This window comes from Grampus griseus (assembly GCF_964374135.1).
Source record: "Grampus griseus genome assembly, chromosome: 1".
Lineage (NCBI taxonomy): Eukaryota > Metazoa > Chordata > Mammalia > Artiodactyla > Delphinidae > Grampus > Grampus griseus.
The window spans coordinates 116,312,617-116,326,893 of NC_139017.1; the positions used below are offsets into that span (position 1 = coordinate 116,312,617).

The 14,277-nt window shown below is 34.4% G+C and overlaps 1 protein-coding gene across 2 annotated transcripts in view; it reads left to right on the forward strand.

Moving 5' to 3' along the window:
- Nucleotides 1-14,277, forward strand: part of PIGK (phosphatidylinositol glycan anchor biosynthesis class K) — a 143,503-nt gene that overhangs the window by 91,696 nt on the left and 37,530 nt on the right. For both annotated transcript variants that reach the window (XM_082675783.1, XM_082675784.1), the window contains exon 10: nucleotides 6,188-6,272. In XM_082675783.1, the coding sequence (XP_082531909.1) occupies nucleotides 6,188-6,272 (85 nt within the window). The remainder of the gene's footprint in view (nucleotides 1-6,187; nucleotides 6,273-14,277) is intronic.

Consider the following 14,277-nt stretch of genomic DNA (forward strand, 5'->3'; position numbering starts at 1 on the left):
ATCTGTGGAATACCTGAATAGACAATGAATCATCCCAAATTGAGGAGGTGGGCTTTGGGAGCAACAATATATATATCTTTTTCCTTTTTCTCTTTTTGTCAGTGTGTATGTGTATGCTTCTTTGTGTGACTTTGTCTGTATAACTTTGCTTTTACCATTTGTCCTAGGGTTCTGTCTTTTTTTTAGTATAGTTTTTAGCACTTGTTATCATTGGTGGATTTGTTTTTTCGTTTGGTTGCTCTCCTTTTTTTTCTTCTTTTATTAATTTTTAAATTTTTAATAATTATTTTTTATTTCAGTAACTTTTCCTTCCTTCCTTCCCTCCTTCCTTCCTTCCTTCCTTCCTTCCTTCCTTCCTTCCTTCCTTCCTTCCTTCCTTTCTTCCTTCCTTTCTTTCCTTCTCTCTTTTCTTCTGAGCCGTGTGGCTGACAGGGTCTTGGTGCTCCGGCCAGGTGTCAGGCCAGAGCCTCTGAGGTGGGAGAGCTGAGTTCAGGACATTGGTCTACCAGAGACCTCCTGGCTCCAAGTAATATTAAACGGCTAAAGTTCTCCCAGAGATCTCCATCTCAGTGCAAAGACCCAGCTCCATTCAATGACCAGCAAGCTACAGTGCTGGACACCCTGTGCCAGACAACTAGCAAGACAGGAACATGACCACACCCATTAGCAGAGAGGCTGCCTGAAATCATAATCAGTTCACAGACACCCCAAAACACACCACGTGGACCTGCCCACCAGAAAGACAAGATCCAGCCTCATCCACCAGAACACAGGCACCAGTCCCTTCTACCAGGAAGGCTACACAACCCACTGAACCAACTTTAGGCTCTGGGGGCAGACACCAAAAACAACAGGAACTACTAACCTGCAGTCTGTGAAAGGGAGACCCCAAACACAGTAAGTTAAACAAAATGAGAAGACAGAGAAATGTGCAGCAGATGAAGGAGCAAGGTAAAAACCCACCAGACCAAACAAATGAAGAGGAAATAGGCAGTCTACCTGAAAAAGAACTCAGAGTGATGATAGTAAGGATGATCCAAAATCTTGGAAATAGAATGGAGAAAATACAAGAAAAGTTTAAAAGAACCTAGAAGAACTAAAGAGCCAACAAACAATGATGAACAACACAATAAATGAAATTAAAAATTCTCTAGAAGGAATCAGTAGCAGAATAACTGAGGCAGAGAACGGATAAGTGACCTGGAAGATAAAATAGTGGACATAACTACTGTAGAGCAGAATAAAGAAAAAAGAATGAAAAGAATTGAGGACAGTCTCAGAGACCTCTAGGACAACATAAATGCACCAACATTTGAATTATAGGGGTCCCAGAAGAAGAAGAGAAAAAGAAAGGGCCTGAGAAAATATTTGAAGAGATTATAGTTGAAAACTTCCCTAATACGGGAAAGGAAATAGTTAACCAAGTCCGCGAAGCACAGAGTCCCATACAGGATAAATCCAAGGAGAAGCATGCAAAGACACATATTAATCAAACTCTCAAAAATTAAATACAAAAAAAAATATTAAAAGCAGCAAGGGAGAAACAACAAATAACCTATGAGGGAATCCCCATAAGGTTATCAGCTGATCTTTAAGCAGAAACTCTTCAAGCCAGAAGGGAGTGGCAGGACATATTTAGAGTGATGAAAGGGAAGAACCTACAACCAAGATTACTCTACCCTGCAAGGATCTCATTCAGATTTGATGGAGAAATTAACACTTTTACAGACAAGCAAAAGCTAAGAGAATTCACCATCAAATCAGCTTTACAACAAATGCTAAGGGAACTTCTCTAGGCAGGAAACACAAGAGAAGGAAAAGATCTACAATAACAAACCCCAAACAATTAATAAAATAGCAATAGGAATATACATATCGATAACTACCTTACATGTAAATGGGTTAAATGCTTCAACCAAAAGACATAGACTGGCTGAATGGACACAAAAACAAGACCCGTATATATGCTGTCTACAAGAGAGCCACTTCAGACCTAGGGACACATGCAGACTGCTAGTGAGGGGATGGAAAAAAATTGTCCATGCAGATGGAAATCAAAAGAAAGCTGGAGTAGCAATTCTCATATCAGACAAAATAGACTTTAAAATAAAGACTATTACAAGAGACAAAGAAGGACACAACATAATGATCAAGGGATCAATCCAAGAAGATATAACAACTGTAAATATTTATGCACCCAACATAGGAGCACCTCAATACATAAGGCAAATGCTAACAGCCATAAAAGGGGAAATCGACAGGAACACAATCATAGTAGGGGCCTTTAACACCCCACTTTCACCAATGGACAGATAATCCAAAATGAAAATAAAAAAGGAAACACAAGCTTTAAATGATACATTAAACAAGATGGACTTAATTTTATTTTTAGGACATTCCATCCAAAAACAATAATACCTTTCTTCTGAAGTGCCCATGGAACATTCTCCAGGTTAAATCATATCTTGGGTCACAAATCAAGCCCTGGTAAATTTAAGACAATTGAAATCGTATCAAGTATCTTTTCCGACCACAATGTTATGAGACTAGATATCAATTACTGGAAAAAAATCTGTAAAGTAGTTGTTACAAAAAATTTTAAACTCATTCATTTTCCTCATTTTCTTTTGTTTTATTTTTTCTGAACCATTTGAAAGTAAGTTGCAGATATCATGACAGTTCACATCTAAACACTTCAGTATGCATCAACCAAGAATAGGTTTGAAATTTTTCTTTTCTTTTTTTGGTCACACACAGCTTGAGGGATCTTAGTTCCCCAAAAAGGGACCAAACCCGGCCCCAGCAGTGAAAGTGCTGAGTCCTAACCACTGGACTGCTAGGGAATTCCTTTGAAAATTTTCTAAACAACTGCAAGACTTTTTTTTTTAAAACATTTTTATTGGAGTATAATTGCTTTACAATGGTGTGTTAGTTTCTGCTTTATAACAAAGTGAATCAGCTATACATATACATATATCCCCATATCTCTTCCCTCTTGCATCTCCCTCCCTCCCTATCCCACTCCTCTAGGTGGTCACAAAGCACCAAGCTGATCTCCCTGTGCTATGTGGCTGCTTCCCACTAGCTATCTATTTTACATTTGGTAGTGTTATATATGTCCATTGCCACTCTCTCACTTTGTCCCAGCTTACCCTTCCCCCTCCCCGTGTCCTCAAGTCCATTCTCTACGTCTGTGTCTTTATTCCTGTCGTGCCCCTAGGTTCTTCAGAACCATTTTTTTTTTTTTTAGATTCCATATATATGTGTTAGCATATGGTATTTGTTTTTCTCTTTCTGACTTACGTCACTCTGTATGACAGACTCTCGGTCCATCCACCTCACTATAAATAACTCAATTTCGTTTCTTTTTATGGCTGAATAATATTCCACTGTATATATGTGCCACATCTTCTTTATCCATTCATCTGTCGAAGGACACTTAGGTAGCTTCCACGTCCTGGCTATTGTAAATAGAGCTGCAGTGAACACTGTGGTACATGACTCTTTTCGAATTATGGTTTTCTCAGGTTATATGCTCAGTAGTGGGATTGCTGGGTCATATGGTAGTTCTATTTTTAGTTTTTTAAGGAACCACCATACTGTTCTCCATAGTGCCTGTATCAATTTACATTCCCATCAACAGTGAAAAGTGCTCGCTTTTCTCCAACCTTCTCCAGCATTTAGTGTTTGTAGATTTTTTGAGGATGGCCATTCTTACTGGTGTGAGGTGATACCTCATTGTAATTTTGATTTGCATTTCTCTAATGATTAGTGATGTTCAGCATGCTTTCATGTGTTTGTTGGGAATCTGTATATCTTCTTTGGAGAAATGTCTATTTAGGTCTTCTGCCCATTTTTGGATTGGGTTGTTTGTTTTTGATATTGAGCTGCATGAGCTGCTTGTAAATTTTGGAGATTAATCCTTTGTCAGTTGCTTCATTTGCAAATATTTTCTCCCATTCTGAGGGTTCTCTTTTTGTCTTGTTTATGGTTTCCTTTGCTGTGCAAAAACTTCTAAGTTTCATTAGGTTCCTATAATATATTTTTGATACAAATCTTTTCAAGTATATGATTTACAAAAATTTTCTCCCATTTTTGGGGTTTTTTCACTTTCTTGTTAGTGTCCTTTGAAGCACAAAAATTTTAAATTTTGATAATATTCACTATATCTATTTTCCTTTTGTTGCTTGGTATATGTTTTATATACCTAAAAATGTAGAGAGACTTTTTAAATGTACATTGTGAAATATTTAAAAATAATGTGGGTTTTTTGGTCAATGAATATTTATTTTATTTTTAATTGTGGTAATATGTACTGTATTAGTTTGCCAGGGCTGCCATAACAAAGTACCACAGACTGAGTGGCTTAAGCAACGGAAATTTATTTCCTCACAATTATGGAATCCAGAAGTCCAAGGTCAAGGTGCTGGCAGGATTGTTTTCTTATAAGGCCTCTCTTGTTGACTTATAGATGGTCAAATCTTCTCCTGGTGTCTTCTCATGGTCTTTACTTTGTCTTTCTCTGCGTCCTAGTTTCTTGTAAGGACACTGTCATATTGGGTTAGGACCTACCCTAATGACCTCATTTAACCTTAATCATCTTTTTAAAGATCCTGTCTCCAATTACAGTCACATTCTGAGGTACTCAACGTTAGGGCTTCAACGTATGAGTTTTGAGGGGACACAGTTCAGCCCATAGCATATACAAAACATAAAATTGACCATTTAAACCCTTTTAAAGTATGCAGTTCAGTGGCATTAAGTATGTTAACATTATCCTGTAACCATCACCACCAACTATCTCCAGAATTTTTATCACCTTTTAATACTGAAATTGTACCCATTAAACAGTAATTCCCCTTTCTCCCCTCCTTTGCCCCTGGAAACCACTGTTCTACTTTCTGTCTATATAAAACAATGTTTTAAGACAGTTTTTTTCATCATTAGTGAGAGTCTTCAAAGTTCCCCCAAATTAATTATTTTTATGCTAATCTGCAAAGTATGCACAAACTTTTACCTAGCTAAGAGGTTTCTTATACTCTTATATACAAAATTTTGTCCTTATTTGTGTATCTGCCTTTTTACTGGGAGAGATTCCAGATTTCTCATCATCAGATTCTTAACTACAGCCCTGGAGACTTATACTAGTCTTGTTTTATTATTTTTCAAGATAATTCAATGTTTCAATTTTTTAATTTGATTTTAAGTTGATAAGGTGATGTGTAGTTTACAGTAATAAAAGGTAAGTGAAAGTTTAAATGTGTTTCGGTCTTATTGTTTTGTAATCTAATGAATCTAATGTTTATTTGCTATTTTGAAAAGGGTCAATACTTTTTTCAGAATATTTTTTCTAATTCTCTTCATTTGGGGAGATTTTATTTTTTATTCCTACTCTGCACTTTACTGTTTTATACCCTGTTAGGTATGTGTTGTATCAACTCTGCATCTCATTGTAAATATAGATATTAAAGAAAATATTTTCCATGTAGAATAACCTCTCAGAATTATTGTTGTCTTCGCTTTATTCATACATTCATTCAGCAAACATTTATTGAGTATAATATGGTAAACATTGGATATACAAAGAAGAATAAGACATAATTTTTGTCTTCAAGGAGGTAAAAAATGTACCTAGATGCATCTAAATAAATTATTATATTTGAAAGAAGAGTAAAGAAAGAAGGAGTTGTGGTTGGTCCAAACAGGAAACACAGTGGAGAAACTCAGAATCATGGAGATGCCAAGCCCACGGGCAGGTGACCACTAGTTGGAATGGCTGAAACTATTGACTTGGACGTAGAGAAGGAGTTGCTGGAGATGAGGCTTGAATGGTTGGAGCCAGGTTTTGAAGACCTTTATTTAAATACTATGATAAAAAGCATATGCAGTGAACATGGAGTTCTTAAGCATTTTTAAGTCTCAGAGTGAAAAACAGGATCTGAGACTATTAGGTGATGTTAGCTACTCTTATTAAATAGTAATTAAATGCAATCTGAATGTATTCATGGTTATGTCATTTAAAAATTGTCATTAGGTGTTTTTTCATAGATTATTGACAAATACTGCTTATTTCAGAATCTCATATTGATATATATTTTTAATATATTTCATATTTGGCATATTTAAACATTTGGCATATTTAAAAATAATATTTACCTTGGCTTTGTGTTTCTTAATTTTTTTCCAGCTATAAGAAAGACCTGATGGATGAGGAACTAATGGAACCTCTGAAATATGCTGAACAACTTCCTGTAGCTCAGATAATACACCAGGTTTGCTTTCCATTTTGTTCTTTTGAAAGAAACAATAATTTTAATCTCTGAAAAGTAATTGCTTTTGTTAGGTTTTTCAGAATCAGTGTGCTATAGCTGAAAGGCATTCCAGGCCACCTAGCCCTATTTAGACTCCACCTATTACAGTTGGAAATCTCATTCAAAGCACAATATTAAAAGGCTACTTGCTGTGTAACAGTAGAATTCTTGCTTATATAAAATACAGGGTAGAATCAGAATTATCTTTTGCGCATTACTTAACAAGTGTTAATTTCAGAGAACGCTCATTTGCACCATTGTATATGGTACTTGTTAGTGGCAAAGAAAAAGTTGAAAAAATATCATTTGGTATAATTTTTTTGAGTAGCTAAAATGAAAAAGCAGTCTCTCCCTACTTCCTCTGCCCCACCCCATTATCACCTCTTGTAAAGTATCATTCTAAATGTCATGTGGGTAATTTTTTCATTTCCAATTTTAATGACTCTATCATCCCTTTTACATAACTGTAATCTTAAAGAAGGCAGTGTGGTAAGTTTTTAAACTTAGATTTGGTACCGTAATTTTGACAGCATATAAAGTCTGCCCTGCTGGACTAGAATCGAAGAATTTTAAAAGTGATCTGTTGGTGAGAGTTATGGCCTTTAGACTTACCAGATTTTTCGGAGGCTATAGATTATGGGAAATATTAAAAGCCCTTAAATGTCAGAATTTGTCAGAATTTTCATGAATGTTAATTATTATTATGAGTTTTTCTTTATGTCTTTGCCAATCAAAAGAATTTTTATTTAGCAGATATGGATTGATTAGAAGTTCCAGGTTGAGTTTATTAAAAGAAACAGGCTTTTACTTTAAAATGTTGGCTATATAGATCTTTTCATTGACATTAAAATTGAATATTAAAATTCTATGAGAAATTACCAAAAATGGTAAGAAATTTGCCCCTTTTGGTAGCCTATCTGTGGTTGGTAATCAGGTCCAGTTATATGTCAGGAATTCCCTGGTGTTGTTAGAGCTTAAATGACCTAACAGGCTGCAAATGTCACATTTAAAATTCTGTCTTCATGCCTGACTCTCAGCATGAATGAATTAAACAGCAGAGCAGGCAGCAAGTCAGTATGTTCTTAATAGTCAGAGTGAGCAATGAAACAGTTTGTGGTTTGTTCAGAATAGGTAAATAGAATCTGCCCAGAACAGTTCACCTAGAATAAAATCTGAAATAGGAAACAAGAGTTAACCTTTAAGATGGTTGACCAGATGAAATGTCAGTCATATTTTTACAGCTTGAGTGAACCAATAAACTGTGGTTTATGTAAGAGCTGCATTTTGCTATTATATACTATATAAATTCAAAGATGAAAATCTTTGACCCTGGTGAAAATTTTTATGATGATATTCTTGGCATTATAAGAAGCTATATTAATTTTAACACTGAATTATTAAACATTATAATGAAATTTTTGTAGTAACTGAATTTATAAAATTTTAATTTTAAGATACATGATAGAAATTTATTTTTTTTATTGAATAAAATTAATTTTGTTCTCAGGAGGTAATCAGGAAAGATCATTGTTAAACCAGACTCTTATAATCTGTTCCTCTTGTTATGTTCCTTTATTGACAGTACTACAACTTTGGAACTGTTACCATTTTCTGTCCAAGTGATGTTTAAGAAACATATGAGTTATGTTGCTAGAAGTTTACTTATAAGTGGATTATTTGAAAGTGGTTTTTTCCCCTAAGAGAATAGTAATAATACATGTAATAATTAGGTTCAGCCAATCCCACGAAACTTTTAAATATGTAATATATTTAAATTATAGCATTATTGTAGTATATATCTAAGCTCCACCTATAATAATAGTATGTTTTTATACTATAAGTAAATATTTTTTCTTCTAATCTTGAATCATGCTTTACCTATGCCTGTTTTGGAGCATGTGTCATTTTTATTTGAAATAATGTTATTTATTCACATGTCTTATAGATATATTTGATTGTCTTTCTGGATGTCCTTGATTTCTTGATATTCTTTTCAGCATCTAGCCTTGTGCCATGTATGTATATATCTGAATGGATGGATATATATATTTAATGGTATAGTGAGAGCCATATTATCTTTTTTCCCTACTACCCAGCCATCAGAAGCTGGGGCCTCTCACTGGTGGCACAGTTTAGGAGCTGAAGGAGAGAAGGAACAGGGTCAGAGGCTGTAACATGAGGAGCAACTTGAGAAATAGCAGAGAGAGAGGAATGTATCTCAGTCATTTGAGTAATTAATTTCTTGTGTATGTTACTTAAACGGCATTTTACAATGAGGAGGTAGGCAAGATTTCAGTATTACCATTTCATATTGCCAAATTATTTACCTCTTTTTAGGGGTCCTAGCAACATGATTGCACATCTAGGAAACCCAAGACACTCAAGTTACAAACAGTAGAATTAATAAGAGAATCTGGTGAGATAGCCAGCTATAAGATGAATAAAACTGGTAGCTTCTCTATATATGCAATAACTACACAGGATGGAAATGGGAAAAATGTTCTTTTTTAAAAAAAATAAATTTATTTATTTATTTATGGCTGCGTTGGGTCTTTGTTGCTGTGCACGGGCTTTCTCTAGTTGCGGTGAGCGGGGGCTATTCTTAATTGCGGTGTGCTGGCTTCTCATTGCAGTGGCTTCTCTTTTTGAGGAGCACGGGTTCTAGGCACGTGGGCTTCAGTAGTTGTGGCATGCAGACTTAGTAGTTGTGGCTCACAGGCTGTAGAGCACAGGCTCAGTAGTTGTTGTGCAGGGGCTTAGGTGCTCTGCGGCATGTGGGATCTTCCCGGACCAGGGCTTGAACCTGTGTTCCCTGCACTGGCAGGCAGATTCTTAACCACTGCGCCACCAAGGGAGTCCCAAGATGGGAAAAGTTTTCTTTCACAATGAAAGGAACTATAAAATACTTAGGAGTAAATTTATCAAGTAAACCATAGGCCCTGTAGTGTAAGAATTGTGGAAACATACCGTGTTTCATAAGCAGAAAGTTATACCAAATATTTGATGGGGCAGGGAACTTAATATCATAAAAGTATCATTTCTCCCAAATTAGCAGTTCTAATTAGAATAGAAGCAAGTTTTTTTTTTTAATGTTAGAAAACAAAAATGACCACATAGTTCATGTGGAAGAACAAATATCCAGTAATAGCCAAAGAAGGTATATAAAAAGAGAGAAAACACAGCCACTAGAATTATATAGTTATGTATGGACAAAGGAATAGACAAATGGATTAATGGAATACAATGAAAGAGTGGATTTCAAACTTTATTTATTATAATTGACAATAAGAAATACATTTTACATACATAATGACCCTTGATATATGTGTTTGTATGTGTATGTTAAAAATCAGAATTAAAAGTATTATGAAACATTAGCCCTTATTACATATGATGCACACTATTTTCTTTTTCTATTTTTTAAATGGCAAATAAAACATACTAAATTGATTTCAAAAGCAACAAATATTCCTGATCCGTGGCTTGAAAAACACTAGAACAGAGAATCCAGAGAAAAAAATTTATTATGTTTGATCATTAGATATATGATTAAGATGATTTGTATTTCAGTAGGAAAACAGTTACACTTCTATTTCATACTATGTAATACAAAATAAATTTTGTGTAAAGACTTAAAGTAAAATAAATAAATAAAATATTTAGAAGAAAGTTTAGGCAACTGCATTTTTAATCTAGAAGTAGGGAAGAACTTCTTAAAGAACACACAAATGCGGAAGATATGTTCAGCACCATAAAAATTCAATATTTTATATAACACAAGATACCACAATGTTAAAAGACTAATGTTAGAATCAAGACAAAATGTTTACAAAGAAACAGTAGTAAATTGGTTAATATCTAAAATATACACAGAATTCTTAGAAGTTTATTAAAAACAACTCAGAAAAAAAAAGAGATGAAAAACAGTTTAGAAAAAAAAAACAACAAAGAGATGAAAAGCAGTTCAGAAAAAAAAAACAAAGAGATGAAAAGCAGTTCAGAAAAGAGCAAACTTAAATGGCCAATGAATGAAAAGAAAGCCTAAAACTCAGTAAGGAAGTGCACATTACCAATTCAGTAAAATTATTATATGCCCTTCAAATTGGCAGAAATTAAAATCACATTTTGGAAAACAGTTTGGCAGTTCCTCAAAAGGTTAAACATAGATTTACCATGTGACCCATTGATTCCAACCTAAGTATATAAAAACATGCATCCACATAGAAACTTGTACATGAATGATCATCGCAACATTATTCATAATAGCCAATAATTGGAAACAACACAAGTGTCCATCAACTAATGGATGAATAAAATATAGTACATCCATACAGTGGACCATTGTTCAGTGATAAAAGGGAATGAAGTACCGATACATACTACAACATGGTGAACCTTGAAAACAAACAGTGTGTTAAGTTAAAGTCTGTCATAAAAGACCACACATTGTATGGTTCAATTCGTGTGAAATGTCCAGAATAGGCAAATCTAGAGAGACAGAAAGTAGATTAGTGATTGTCTAAGACTAGGATGAGGTGGGGGAATGAGGAATGACTTCTAAATGGGTATAGGGTTTCTTTTTTTTGAGTGATAAAAATGTTCTAAACTTGGTGGTGATCATTGTGTAGCTCTGTGAATATACTAAAACCATTGAACCGTACACTTTAAAAGGGTGAATTTCATAGTGTATTAATTATATTTCAATCAAAATGTTTTAAAAATTAAAATCACCCATTTCTGGCAGAGATGCTAGGAGAAAGATACTTGTATACCTTCTTGGTAGATATCTGAATTATTCCTACCTTTTTAAAAGGCCATCTTGCAACATCTACTCACATTTAATGTATATACCCTTCAACCCAATGATTCCACTTGTGAGAATATAGCCCATAGTGGTAATATATGAATAAAAGTACTAACATATAAGAATCTCAGTGCAATGATAATTTATAGCAGCGTTACTTGTGGCCACAACAAATTGGAAACGATGTGAATGCCCCTCAGCACAGTTGATATATAGTGCGTACGATTTTCAGAAGCCACAAATCAGTAGAGCAAATACATGTTTTTCCATATTTTCTTATAATTGCACTTTTTTTTTTATCAACTAACCTCTTATCCCTCCTCCTCTTTCTGCCTAATGGTAGAAAATGTAGTCACTTACACCTAGTATTTTCTCCCTTTTCCACTCCTTCCTGGGATGATGGAATCACAGCTTAGGTAGTAGGGGGTAGTTGACGTGGCTTCATGGCACTGAGAGATTCATGGTGTTCCTCCACTGAGATATACTGTAATATTGTATAGTTTTGGATTGGCATCTACCTCTTCTGATAATTGCTGAGTTGGCCATGTGCACGGCACATCTGTTAATATTTTACACACCATCTCTTCACATAGTTGCATAGCTCTAGTAATGTTGGAGGAAGAGAACAGAGTACGCAATGAGAAAGGCCAGCTTCTCATTTGCTGTCATTCCTTCTCTATCCACTTCCTCTATTCTCTATCCTCTTCTGTCTTCTGACTTTCTCACTTTTCTTTCTTGTCCCTTTCCCCCATTTTCCTCTATTTTGTTCTCATAAGCTAAAGTTATATGAATTCTTCCCCCATGTTGGTGAGTGTTGTTAGTATTTTCATTGGAAAGTGAATTAAGTACAGTGTCTGATACATAGTACACACTGGATAAATATGGAGACCTTTGTTGAGGTTAGGGATCTGGCATGCTGACAGAAAAGAGAGTTAAGAGTTCTCTAAAGGTCACAAAGAACTTGTGGCAGACCTGTTTATGATACTCAGGTTCCTTTCATAGCCAACAGTGGTGGCATTTATTAAACATCTCGGAGGAGGTGTGCAGATCGTAGGGTTCATTATACTAACAATTCAGGCAACCTAGTAGTCTTGCAGCAACACAGCAAAAGCATAAACTGCATGGAAAGGCATAACTTGCAGCTACTGATGAAGGGAGCATCACTTCACATGAAAGTACAACTATTCCTTTTAAGGATACATCAAGTTAGGACGTAGAATATTACTGGGAAGGCAGGTACAGAACTATCTTACTGAGACAGGTACAGAGAGAAGTGTATGATTTTCCCATATAAGTAATTTTACATTTACTTCAGACATGTTAATTTTAAAATTAAGCCACTTTAAAAGATAGCTTAAATTTACTCTTAAGATTTGAAATATGTGACTATACTGTGGTCTTTTGTGGTAAGTTGGTATTTTTTCTTCTTTGTGAAAAGAATTGCATGCAGATGGGTCAGAAAACTTTTCCCTTTTTTTTAATTAGTAGGCTCATTTTACTTTAATTTGTAAGCATAAAAAGTTGATAAGCACCATGTAGAGTTTATTGAATTATAAAATGGTGACAACTAGGGATTTAAAAAAATAACCAGACACAAGTCTTTTAAAAAAAGAAATTAGTATGTAGTTAAGAGTAGTATATTAGTCTCAAATACAGATGTTACTTAAACTTCCTTTTTAAAAAATTAAAATACTTTAGAAATGTACTGAAAAATGAAAAGGTCAGTAATGAATGTATAATTTATCATAACAGTTTTCCTTTAGTGTCATCTAGTTAAGCATGTGTTTTATTTTTTAAAATTTTGTGTCAAGAATCAATTTTAGTTAGCTCTGGCAGATATTAAAATGTTTAGGCTTGTACTGTTTAGATATACAAAGTGCCACTGATACAAAAATGTAGGTATGTCTTATGTGCAGAATAGATAGTACAAATCACCTAGCTAGCCTAGAAACCCCGGTATGTATATGGATTATATAAATGATAAAGATCACATCACAGATCAGTGAGAAATTAAAGGATTATTCAATAAATAATGCTGGGACAGTTAATTAAGTATTTGCAGGGGGCAGGGAAGACTTGATTCTTGCTTTATAACATGTGGAAAAAAGTAAATTCTAATTGGATTATAGATCAATGCAAAAAATGGAAAATATCAAAACTATACATTGGTAAATATTTGTTGGAAAGGAATTTCTAAGCATGAAAATAATGGCAAAAACTTCACGGAAAATTGATATATTTTACTTTGTACAAATGTAAAACTTATGTACATCAAAACAAAAAGGCAAATATCAAAGTGGAAAACTATTTTCCTCACAGAATTAACATCTTTATATATAAAGAGCTTTTACAAAGAGATAAGGAAAAAACTTAACTCTTCAGTGGAAAAGGAGCAAAGAACATATACAGACATGCCTCAAAAGTTGAAATAAAGATGGCTAATAAACTGATGAAAACATGTTAATATTCATTAATGATTTAAGAATTATTCATTTCAACCATAAAGTACCATTTTAAAAAATCTCTTAGATTAGCAAATATATGAAAAGTAGTAATACTCAGTAACAACAAAACACACACACTGCTGGAGAGGAGTGTAAATTAGTACAAAGTGAGGACAGTGTGGTAATTTGTACCAAAATTTGTAAATATGTTTATGAACTATTTAGACATGACTGATTGAATACACATTTATTCTCCTTCCTGAAAAGCCCTACTAAAGTGACAGTAAAGACATAAAAATATATAAATCCCGTAAGACAAAGAAAATGGAAGAGGAGAGAATAGCAGAAAAATTGGAAGAAGAAATTGGAAGAAAAATGGAAGAAGAAAAATAATTGAAAAATTGGAAGAAGAAAAATAGTTGAACAAATGGTAACCAACTTGGCAGAGTGGACAAGCTGCACCCTAACTTCCATCATGGGGGAGATCTGTAAGAACAAGCCATTTGTACTGCAGAACCTTGGGAAAGCAGGCACCAGGCACCTCAAAGGTTGCGTGCAAAGAGAACTCCCAGTGTCCTTCTCCCGTTTAGTTCTCAAAACACTGGCATCCAGGCTTATATTCTATCAGGCAGAAGATTGGAGAATTCCTCCCTGAGGATACTAGTCCAATAGAAAAATATTGTGCATTTTGACATTTGCAGGACCCCAGTTTAATAGC